Here is a 12,500-nt window from a genome sequence, read left to right on the forward strand (position 1 = left end):
TCAATCATATTCTGTCTACGCTTCAAATAATCAATCATCCAATCCACCTCCATCAAACTCCACTGTCAGACTGACAGCAGATCACACAGGTGTGGGCTTAAACACAACAAGAAAAAAAGTCTTTTAGAGAGAGAGAGAGAGGGAAAAAAACAAATCCTCTCATTTCTACACTTCACCTAAAATTCTTCTTCACGCTGTCTCCACTTCTCTGGGGCTGGAGTGGAGATACAGACATATAGATATTTAAATATATATATATATATATATAATAATGTATATATATGTATATATTTTTAAATTTTGTGCAGGCATTTGGCGCAGACAACCGTTTGGCATGGCGGGCCCTCAGCTCAGGACCCCTGTGAGTGCTTTTGCTGGTTAATATCGCTGAGGAAGGAATGCTTACAGCAGGCATCAGCGTGGCCAATCAGGTACATTAAGTAATTAGAAAAATGAGGAGGGGCCAATCAGGTGCTGTGGGCCAGATTTAAGAGGCCATTAGGACCGCCCCCACCCTGCCATACATCACACTTTTAAAGTGATGAAGAGAAAATAAAGTCAGAGCCAAACCCACCCCATAAAGCACCCACGCACACACACACACACACACACACACACACACACGTAGCACACACAAACAGCTTCACGTTTCTACCAGAGGAAAATGTTTTTTTGTCTGTGTGTGTGTTTGTGTCTGTGTATATGCGTGTATGTGCATGCATGTGTGTATAAAAAAACACTTATCTACCTATCTGTATGTTTCATACAAGCGTTTCACCACAGTCCTCAGGACAGGAAGTGAATTAAGAGTGTCTCATTATGAGAGAACAACGTTAACATGAAAAGAAAGATAAAGTAAGAGAGGTTATTTCACCCCAAAAGATAGAAAAAAGCACCAAACGAAAAGAGTACAGCACCGGCCAAAATCACCGTAACCATAGGATACTGTTGTCATTCACACTACAGGCTTATGTCATTGCCTGTGTCTTTTACATGGTATAAAATAGTTCAAAGCAATGCTCAGTGTTTCCTGGCTGGCTGCCTTTCTGCATCTGGAGTGAGTGAGGGTGTTAGGGGTCATTTGAGGGTATTAGTCCAGTGTACGAGAAAAAAAAAAACCTCAATGGAACCAAATGGACACAAATGGCTCTAACACCCTGATGTTCTGTCCTGCTATGTGACATCACAGCCACTTCCTGTTTTATCTGGTGCTCTCTGTAGCCGGATTCACCTTGAACTGGGGAACAGCAGGAGATATCATGTAGTGGGGAGTGAAGTGGGGGATTAATGTGTGTGTGAATGTGTGTGTGTGTGCATGTGTGTGTGTGTGCTCCTGGAGACAGGCTTTGCGGCTCTTTCTTTGGAAGAAGAACAGAGGTAACCCCCCCCCCCCCCCCCCCCCCCACTGCTTTGATCTCCCCCATCTCTGCACGCATTCCTGTGTGAGGGGCAAGTAATGGCTGAAATATGACCAAGGAGTCCACAGACGCGCAGATTAGCCTCACCTACGGCCAGCTGGGAACCACTACAACACATCAGGATCGCCCATCACTTTAATGGGACTAGGGCTGTGTGATACGGGCTGGACAGCATAGGGGGGGCGGGAGGGGAGGACAGTGGAGGGAAGGAGGAGAAGAGGAGGAGAAGGAGGGAGGACAGGGGAGGGAAGGAGGAGAAGAGGAGGAGAAGGAGGGAGGACAGGGGAGGGAAGGAGGAGAAGAGGAGGAGAAGGAGGGAGGACAGGGGAGGGAAGGAGGAGAAGAGGAGGAGGGAGGGAGGACAGGGGAGGGAAGGAGGAGAAGAGGAGGAGAAGGAGGGAGGACAGGGGAGGGAAGGAGGAGAAGAGGAGGAGGGAGGGAGGACAGGGGAGGGAAGGAGAGGAGCAAAAGGAGTGATAAAAGGCTCTGAGGGGAGGAGTAGTTAGAAGAAACAAAAAGAGAAAGGAAGAAATAAGAACTTGGGATCTTAAATGTAAAGAAGTGCAAGTGATACACCCATATGTGTGTGTGTGTGTGTGTGTGTGTGTGTGTGTGTGTGTGTGTGTGTGTGTGTGTGTGTGTGTGCGATAAATCCAAGGAGGATCAGGACTTTTGCAAACTGCTTTGGTTATTCAGTAATAGTAATAGCAGTAATAGTAGTATCGGCGTTTGGTCGTGTGTGTGTGTGCATGTAGGTGTGTGTGTGTGTGTGTATGCTGTTATTTCTCTCCTCAATACTTATTTGGAAAAACACCTTCAGATGCAGAAGTGGCAGCAACTCCAAAACACTGTCACCATGACAACAGCATCAAACTTAAACAATGTGAAAAAAAGTAATTAGAATGAAATACTCACAGTAACACTGTCATCATGACAACAACTTCAATGAAATAATCACAGTAAACAGTCAGTAAGTCTTCCTCTTTCCTCACAAAGTAAATGGTCAAAGCTCTCTCTTTCTCGGTTCAACTATAAAAAAAAGATCACCTTGTCCTGTATAGTGAGGTGTGACGTCTCATAGTATCTCAAAACAAGCCTCATATTTGTACAAACAAAACGAAAAGAAATACAATAAAACACCTTTCTGTGTTCAAGAACCCGAATAGCAGTAAGCAGAGTCAGCTCAGAGAGAAGTAAAGTCAGCTACATGACATGACAGGTTTAACACACAGGTTTAAAAAAGCTCATACAAACGCACTAAGATCGAGAGTTATGACTTCAGGACAAGGGACTCCACAGAGCCCAGTGAAATCCTCTGATTGGCTAATCCTGATTCTTAAGGCCCGTGATGTAACGTGGTGATTGACATGTGGGCGGTGGCTAAGGCAGAGACTCAGTGGTCTTTGTTTTTTGCATATAATAAACAAACAACAACAAGAACAATACAAATAAAATAAAAATCATCTCTGTTGGTAAGAGTACCAAAGCAGTCAACAAAGTCTTTTCTCTTAGTTCTTTTGTTTGTTTGTTTGTTTGTTTGTCTTCTTGCTGAGAAAAACAGACGTACGTACACACAGACAGACAGACAAATCTGGAGTTTGGCAAGTGTGTGCTGAAAAGGTGAGCTGAACATGCAGATTCTGAGGTCTCTCTATCTTCTCCCCCCCTCACCCCTTTCTTTTTCCCTCCCTCATCCCCCTCTCTCTCTCTTTCCTTCCCTCATTCCTCTCTCTCTCTTTCCTTCCCTCACCCCTCTCTCTCTCTCTTTCCCTCCCTCTCTTCCCCTCCCTCATCCCTCTCTTTCTCACTTCCTCAGAAGACAGGGGCTGAGAGCACTGATGCGACTCTGTACAAAACGAGGATAACACCAAACACCAAGCAACTCATTTCTTCTCACACAGTCTTTAACACACACACACATACACACACACACACACACACACACAGACACACACACACACACTCCACACACTAATGCTCCAACCGGCATGAGGAGCCAGGGTGTGTTCAGTATGTGCAGATGTGTGATGTGTGTATGTGTATCATTTGAGTGTGAGTGCATGTCTTGTGTGTGAGTGTATATGTATATCATTTGTAGATGAGTGAGTGTGTGTGTTTGTGTGTGTGTGTGTGTGTGACTGATAGCTAAAGGGCTTATAACCTTCAGTCACCTCAAGTCCCACCTGAGGGAGAATCACAAGGACTCCTCTGCCAGGAAAGAGGGATTTAAGCCTCTCTTTCATTCCTCTACGTGTCTCTCTCTGTCTCTCTCTCTGCGTCTCTCTCTCCCTCTTTGCTTTGCGCTCCGTCTTTCTTTAGCCCTCCCTTTCCATCTTTCTCCCTTCAAGGGCACCTGTGCAAAATACCTAACTTCCCATCATGCAAAGCTCACCATGTGACACATCAGCCCCCCTCCCCCCAACACACACTCACACACACACAGACACACACCCACACACACTTTAATATTCTCTGGCTGAGTGCACCTCCCCAGGCGGGAGGTTTGGCATCGGCGGAGAGTCCCTCTCAACAGCACAATGGGATTCGCTACAAGAGACGGGATCCCAGCACAAATCCCCACAGAGACGCGTCCTCCCCCCCACCACACACACACACACACACACACACACACACACACACACACACACACACACACACACACACACACACACCCTGCCCGTTGGGTTCAGGAGGAGAGGCTCAGTGCCACTCAGCGTTCCGACTGGATGCTCCCCACAGGAAGAGTCATCAGTGTGTGTGTGAGGCAAAGAGAGAAAAGTGTGTGTGTTTGTGTGAGGGAGACAGAAAAGTGTGTGTGTGTGTATGTGTGAAAAACTCTTCTCACCAAAATGTCCTCTCACAAAGCAGAGACGAGAAGAGGGTGATAGACACAAAGCGTGCATGTGTGTGTGTTTGTGTGTGTGTGTGTGTGTGTGTGTGTGTGTGTGTGTGTGTGTTTGAATAGGTGTCCTCTTGTCCTCCTCCTTTCATTTGCAAATGTCTTTTTTAAATGTTTCTTGTTTTTCTGCTCAGTGTGTACAATCTTCAATAAAACCCAGGCGTCCGTGACAGAGGTCCATCACCTCTCCCATCTCAAAACCCCTCTCATACGTGCAGCTGTTCATCTCCTCTTCTCTCTCTCTCTTTCTTCTCCTCTCATCCCTCTGTTATCTCTCTCTCTCTCTCTCTCTTTCCAGTGTCTCGTGATCACTGTGCAAGTCCAAGGTGCTGAGCTTCTGCGCAGCCTCATCCTGCTGCTGCACACTCTTCCTCTCTTTCTCTCCCTCTATACCTCCATCCATCTCTCCATCTCTCTCTTCATCCATCCCTCCATCATGTGTGTCTGTCTCTCAGCAGTGGGACACTGGCTCGTCTTTGTCTAGCCTGATGGTGAGCATGGGCTCCATGCAGGGCCCGCTGAGGGTGGTGCTGGGGTAGTGGGATCCATGGTAGGACACCGAGTGCTGGCTCTTCTTGGCGGCCAGCCGGTACCGGTGGCAGCAGAGCGCCAGGACCAGCGCCGCGCATGCCAGCAGCACCAGCGCACCGCCGCCCGCTATTACGTAATACCAGAAGGCAGGGACGGGCGTCACGGCAACGGGGGCCACCGTGGGCTTGCCCCGGCCTGGGAGAGCTTCTCCTAGGGGGGGAGGGGGAAAGACACACAAGAGGTTGGCTGCGGTGTGTGTGTGTGTGTGTGTGTGTGTGTGTGTGTGTGTGTGTGTGTGTGTGTGTGTGTGTGCGTGTGAGGAGGGGGGGTAGGGGCGGGGATGGAGAGGCATGCAAGGCAATGGTGATGTTCCATCTGATCGGCTTAAAGATTTAGCGATAGCAATGAATCAGTTATATTAATCAATAAAACAATAAGCAAATGGTTGGCAGTGGCTTGTGAGATTTATTTATATATTTATTTACTTGCTTAATTGACTCAGTTTTTTTGATTTTGGGTGAAATGATTGGGATGTTGGGTTTGGGTTTGTCTTGCATTGCACAATACATGAACAGACATCATCTGCACAGAGACACGCAAATGCACATGCATGCTAGCTCTCCAGTGGTGCTCCGGTAGGGGTGAACGGTTAGTGCAAGCCAACGTCTTTGTGCTCGTGCCAGCGGTCTCCTGCCAGCGGTGAGGCGGACACACTGTTTGGTGGACTGGACTGATACACATTCTCATTTCGAGTGGTGAACGAGTCTGCAATAGTTATTTAAATGGCATGATAAGATCACAAATGTTCTGAATAATAATCGAAATAATCTTCCTTGAAACTGAAGAGGTCACTGAAGGGAATCTGGCTGGTTTAGTACGCTCAATGACTTCAGGCTTGTCACATGTGTGTGTGTGTGTGTAGTCAAGTATGTGTATATCTGTGTATCTCTGTGTTTGTGTGAGTGTATGTAGTCAAGTATGTGTGTACCTGCATGCATGTGTGTAGTCAAGTATGTGAGTACCTGTGTGTGTGTGTGAAGTCAAGTATGTGTGTATCTGTGTTTGTGTGTGCATGTGTAGTCAAGTATTTGTGTATTTGTGTGTGTGTGTGAATGTGCGTGTGTAGTCAAGTATGTGTGTATCTATGTATCTCTTCATGAGTGTGTGTGTGTAGTCAAGTGTATGTGTGTGTGTGTGAATGTGCGTGTGTAGTCAAGTATGTGTGTATCTATGTATCTCTTCATGAGTGTGTGTGTGTAGTCAAGTGTATGTGTATCTGTGTATCTGTATGTGTGTGTGTGTGTGTGTGTGTGTGTGTGTGTCTGTGTATAGGCATTCCTCTCCCTACAGTAGTTAGCAGCAGATATCCTGTGAGCCACAGTGGCTGGGTCAAGCAGCCAGGGGTTCTCTTCCAGTTCTCTCCCTTTTCTTTTCTTTTCTTTTGCTTTTCCTTTGCTTTTCTGTTTTCCCAGCAGGCCTCTTTTTTACCTCAAGCCAAACATCTCCATGGAAACCAACACCAACAGCACAGAGGGGAGGGATCCAATCCCCCCCCCCGATCGCCCCCCCCCACTTCTTCCACTCGCACCTCCATCCTACTCAGCAGTAGCAGAAGGACCCCACCAACACAAATTTATTTCAACAAGCCAAGTTTAATTCCGGGCCAGATTAGGGCCAGATCAGAGGCAGATCAGAGGCAGATCAGAGCCAGGTCAGAGCCAGATTAGGGCCAGATCAGAGCCAGATCAGAGCCAGATCAGAGCCAGATCAGAGGCTTCTAACTATCTGGCACTCAACTCAGTTACTTCTACCTCCCCTGATCCTCTGCTAACTAAAGCCTAAGAACAAAACCTTAGGTGAAGCCAGATCTCCGTAACACTGAAGCCCAGGAAGCTGTGTTTCAAATCCTGGCAGAAATTCAGAGGAAGAATGTGTGTGTGTGTGTGTGTGTGTGTGTGTGTGTGTGTGTGTGTGTGTGTGTGTGTGTGTGTGTGTGTGTGTGTGTATGTGTGTGTGTGTATGTGTGTGTGTGTGTGTGTCAGTCTGACATTTTACTGAGGTAGAGTAAAAAGATCCAGAAAACTCCATTTATGGCGTGGAACTCAGGAATGGAGAGAGAGGGAGTGAGAGAGAGAGAGAGAGAGAGAGCTTCCCCACAGGAGCGAGAGAGAGAGACCTTCCCCACAGGAGAGAGAGAGAAAGAGAAAGAGAGAGAGAGAAGTAAAGACTTGCTCCACTAGCCACAGCCACTTCTTCACTTCAGAATCTGAGACAGCCAACATACGGATCCCAAAGTGTGTTTTTGTGTGTGTGTGTGTGTGTGTGTGCGTGTGTGTGCGTGTTTGTGTGTCCTCAGCACTTCACACACTCACTCACACACATCTCATTAGGGGTACGGCAATATCATGTTTTGCAATAAATACTGCAAACACACAGCGGACAACATTGAAAAATGACTGGTCTACGCTAACAAAGAAGCTAATGATAATGTGTGTTTTTGCTAAGCTAACAGACACAATGATGCGTGGGAATCTGGGATCGGAAGAAGAGTCCCTCTCTTTGATGTACTTCTCCTTCTCTTTTCTCACCACTCGTTACTCTCAGAGTATTAATCCAGAAAGGCGTCCATACGAGAGCACTGGGCCGGAGGCTTAAGACAGGTGCATGATGGGATGCATGCTGACACGCATCACAGGAAGTTGTCAAGCCAGTGGTGGCGTGGGAGGAGCCAGCCCCTAACTGCAGAACCCAGGGACAGATCTGTGCTTCCTGACATTATGGTTCTCATAGCACTCTCGAAAACGAAATAAAGAAAGAGATCTTTAGAACCAAGAGAAGCTCTGGAGCCTTAAAGGGGTTCTGACAAGAATTCCTGATTAGGAAGGTTCTTGGTAGAGCCCTTCTAAGGTTCTAAGGATTTGTGACCGTTTTTTATCTACAGAACCCTGCCTGTGTGGGTTAGACTATAAATAGAACCGTACAGTACAGATGGAACCAATGTGGAACCTTTTTTTAGTCGTAAGAGTACATGAGTGTGTGACAGAAGCACTGATCTGAGGCCTGTTAATGGGGTAACTACTCTCAGAGAACTTCTTTTTGTTCTGATTGAGGAGAACCTATAAGCACAATGCTCAATGTGCCCCCAGAGAGTTCCTGTGTCTGATCCTGAAACCAACCTCTCTCTATCATATCTGCAAGAGGATCACACTGCAATAATCAATAATCAGATCAGTTTCCAGATCAGATAGGGGGCTCTCTGTGGCACACGGTCCTCTCCACGTCAGACTGGCACAGCGAGCCGCGGCGTGGGTGGGTGGCATGATGCTATGGGTGGCACAGGGGGGCACAGAGTGAAGCGCCAGGGCAGGGTGGGGGGGAGTGGGGTGGTTGGAGAGCCCAGACACATCAAACACTGCAAGCTGGACAACGGTGCGCCACAAGCAGGAAGCACAGACACAGAGACAGGATGTGGAATTGTGGTGACACAGTGAACAATCTGAGGCCAAACTCACCGGTCATGTCAGGTGGGACAGCTCCGAACGGCTCTGGGGACGAGAGAGGAGACAGGACACCATGAGTTAAGATGGACATGAGACGTGCAGGTAGGAACAGCAATATTACACAATATTAAAACAAACGACATCACTCTGTGAATAAGGCCCAATCTCAATACTTCCCCTTACCCCTTATCTTCCCCCTTACCCTTGAAGTTGCGCGTTCATGTGAGAGCTAGTGGTGTCTCTTGATCCAGATTAAGGGGTAAGATTAAGTGGTGTATGGCCCTCGTTTTTAAGCTGATCGGAGAGCTACCTTGCTCCTCCAAGGGCTATCCCAGAGCACACAGCGAAACCAGCTCGTGATTTTTTTTTTTTTAAATGGCTACTTGAAGCGAGGAATATTTTACATGAATAAAGCTATCTACACAACTTTTTATATGTTTATAATGACTCGGTTTGATCTGAAATGTGCTACACGAACTATGCATAGTATTTTAGGTCTTAACTGAAGCTTTCAAACGGTAGTTTTAGGTTACAATTAGCGCGTATGCCACCACTTCATTGGATTATATGGTAGCTTGCTAGGACTAGCCTGACTCCATGCATGTGTACAGATAACTTTATTATCCACGAATTACGTTTGATATCTGTGAATGACAGCACTTGCTTTGGAGACATCGATCCGTGCTTTACATGTACCGTCCACAAAACAATTACGACAGTCTAGTTTTGTGCTCTATACAGTCGTATATATATTTGCAACCATAATTGAAACTTTTTTTAAATCGCTAGTTTCATAGCTCATACAGTCACGCATGTCTACAGATAGCTTATCCGCGAACTCCGTTTGATATCTGTGAATGACAGCACTTGTTTGAAGACATCGACCTTTGCTTTACATGTACCATCCTGTATTATCCAGCGACGCCAAGTGACGTACCCGAAACCGAGTGCCGTCTCATTTCATAGGGGAAAGTTTTCAGCCCTTGGCCCTTACACTTGCAAGTGCTAGGGTTAAGACAAAGACAAGACAAAGCAAAAGGGGCAAGGGGAAGAATAGAGATTCGGCCAATAAGTGTGTGAGTGTGAGCATGTACGTTTTTGAGACTGTGTGTGTGTGTGTGTGTGTGTGTGTGTGTGGGGGGGGGGGGGGGGGGGCGGTGAAGGGGGACTCATGTTAGTCAGTCTGTCGTCATCCCCCCATCATGAACAGCTTAGGGACAAACGACTGGCCGACACACTCGTTTCAAAGAGGAGGTGATTTGTCTGAGTCATTTGGCAGGGAATGAGGATGAGGCGTGATTTATAGCACACGATGCACAGACTCTGTGTGTGCTTGTTTGTGTGTGTGTGTGTGTGCTTGTGTGTATGTTTGTGTGTGTGTGATTGTGTGTAAAGGCGTGTGTGTGTGTGTGTGTGTGTGTGTGTGTGCTTGTGTGTTTGTGTGTGTGTTTGTGTGTGTGTGTGTGGTTGTGTGAATGTGTTTATATGCCTGAGAGGGAGAGAGAGAGTGAGAGAGAGAGAGCGAACAAGTGTGAGAGACATAATGATAGAAAAACACAGAGAGTAGGGAAAAAACTGACGAAAAACAAACACAGACACCCAGAATTAGAGAACGAGAGAAAGAAAGAAAAAAAAAGAATGAAAGAAAGAATGAAAGAAAGAGAAGAAAACAGAGGAGAGCAAGCTTGTGCAGGAGAGCGACAGGAGAAAATAGAATGCATATTTATAATATTTGAGATGCGAAGACAATTAACTGCCGCAGAGCAGAGAGACACTGGGGCTTTCCGGAGCTTTCCGGGGATCTGGCAACACAACACGCACTGCTGTGTACAGAACTCAACTGCATTACCTGATAAGAATGTTTCCAGGCACAGAAATAGCAGGGGAAATAAACGTGTGTGTGTGTGTTTCTATGTGTGCATGGATGTGTGTGTGTATCTTTGTGTCAATGTGTGTATCTTTGTGTGCGTGTGTGTGTATCTTTGTGTGTGTGTGACTGTGTCTGTGTGTGTGTGTGTATCTTTATTTGTGTGTGTGTGTATGTGTCTCTTTGTGTGTATGTGTGTGTGTGTGTTGCGCGTGTCTTTATACAATTGTTCAGTCAAACAGTTGAGTGTAATACTATTGGGGTTTTTCCATTGGCACTTTTGGTTGTGCCGGGCCGGGCTGTGCCGAGCTCATTTGCATTTCCATTAGAAGTTGAACGGCGCAAAACTGCACCGCACTCATGTTGGACCCTCTACTGAGCAGTGCCAGACTGCACCGGGTCTGTCTCCAGACGCGCTGAAGGACGGCAAAGTCATCATTCAACATATGACGCAGATCCGGTAAAAAAGTTTAATCTAGAAAGTCTGAATAGTAACCATGACGACCACAGTAAAGGTTAAACTTCCCATCGACATTTTTACCACAGTGAGTGAGTTAAGGCAGACACTGGATTAAGGAAATAATAAGTCCCTCTCTTCACCTCTAACAACATAGTTGGCGCCATTATACAACAACTAACTCATCGGTTCATTAGCTTGTCTTAAGTCCAGCTAGCGCTACAGAACTAACAGCAACTAGCACTCTGATTGATGACCTCTGATCTCTGATGTGGCCCCAGTGTCTCTTCCACAGGTGAGCCGTTAGGACCATGATAATACTAGCCAGATAGTAGCTGAGATTGACCCAGAGCTGGCCCTGATTCATGTCAGCAATCCCAGCAGGAGACGTTTGTGCCATTGACCTGTTCACCTGTCTCCAGTTAAACTAAGCTAAGCTAAGCTTATAGAAGCACAGTCAGACAGAGGTTGATTCCCAAGTCTGTACTGTATCAGCGGCTCTTTGCTGCACTCTGACAGGAACAAGAGCAGCCGCGCATGTCTGTGCGTATGTGTGTGTGTTTGTGTGAGTGGGGGTGTGTGCGCATGTAGCAAGTGCGCTTCAGTCAGGCTTCTCAGGGGCTGTCTGTCTGCTAAATTCCCTGTGACGGCTCGGGGAAGAGTCTGTTTACAAATAAGAGAGGGGCAAAGAGCAGAGCGGTGCCGAGAGGGGACTAGCGGAGGAGATGAGAGGAGGAGTAGAGGAGAGGAGAGGAGAAGAGAGAAGCTAATGAAACATAGATAAGATGGCTGCCCACGAGGCACCCCTGCCCTAGATTCGCTCCTGCTCCTCTCTGCCCCTCTTTCGTCGGGAACCCGGAACATTAAGGGCTGTTTTCATTCCTTTTTGAACTTGGGCGTCGCAGAGTGCACAACGGCCAAAGGGTCTGTGTGAGTTGTGTGTGTGTGTGTGTGTGTGTGTGTGTGTGTGTCTATACGTGAGTGTGTGTGTGTGAGAGTGAGAGAATGCGCTGAATTCATCCAGAGAGGAACCAGACCCATTCTACTCTTAAGTGTGTGTGTTATCCTCCTGAGGAGAGGAGGCCCATCCGGTAACAGCCATTTCCTTATTAATAAACAATCCCTGCACTGTACAGATCTGGCAGCATTTTTAAATTGAAACTCAGTGTGTGTGTGTGTGTGTGTGCGTGTGTGTGTGTGTGTGTGTGTGTGTGTGTGTGTGTGCGTGGGTGCGTGTGTTTCAGTGGTGTCCCTTTTAGATCTCTATATCGTAAAACAAGAAATTAATAAATTCACAGCATGACTCCAAACTAAGGACTGAACTGTGTGTGTGTGTGTGTGTGTGTGTGTGTGTGTGTGTGTGTGTGTGTGTTAGAGAGAGTATGATGGACACCAAAAGTAACAGGCTTTCTAGTAGATGGAGGAGAAATCTCGATATCTACTTCAGTGGGAAACAAAAAAAATAATGAATTCACAGCATGTCCACCGACTAATGGCCAAGCTTTGTTTGATTTGGTATGTGTGTGTCTATATGTTTGTGTGTGTGTGTGTGTGTGTGTGTGTGTGTGTGTGTCTGTATGTGTGTGTGTCAGTGTGTGTGTGTGTGTGCCTGAGTGCCAGTGTGTATGTGTGTGTGTGTTTGTGTGCGTGTGTGTGTGTGTCTGTGTCTGTGTCTCTGTCTGTGTCTGTGTGTGTGTGTGTGTGTGTGTGTGTGTGTGTGTGTGTGTGTGTGTGTATGTGTCTGTGTGTGTGTGTGTGTGTGTGTGTGTGTGTGTGTGTGTGAGAGAGAGAAACTTACGGGTGCATTGTTCCAACTCTGTACTGGTGC

The 12,500-nt window shown here is 46.8% G+C and overlaps 1 protein-coding gene across 2 annotated transcripts in view; it reads right to left on the bottom strand.

The window, feature by feature from the left end:
* The window catches only part of nrp2b (neuropilin 2b), a 112,037-nt gene that overhangs the window by 5,502 nt on the left and 94,035 nt on the right, over window positions 1-12,500 (bottom strand). Inside the window, exons 14-16 of one of the 2 annotated variants that reach the window (XM_080839206.1) lie at window positions 12,471-12,500; window positions 8,361-8,393; window positions 3,337-5,058 (exon numbers count right to left, since the gene is read on the bottom strand). The exon at window positions 12,471-12,500 is cut by the window's right edge and continues 67 nt beyond it. In XM_080839206.1, coding sequence (XP_080695332.1) covers window positions 4,769-5,058; window positions 8,361-8,393; window positions 12,471-12,500 — 353 coding nt within the window. In that variant the 3' untranslated portion in view covers window positions 3,337-4,768. Of the gene's footprint in view, window positions 1-3,336; window positions 5,059-8,360; window positions 8,394-12,470 lie in introns of those variants that run through there. The other variant, XM_080839205.1, reaches the window with a different exon arrangement.

The sequence above is a fragment of the Sprattus sprattus genome, assembly GCF_963457725.1.
Source record: "Sprattus sprattus genome assembly, chromosome: 5".
NCBI lineage: Eukaryota > Metazoa > Chordata > Actinopteri > Clupeiformes > Clupeidae > Sprattus > Sprattus sprattus.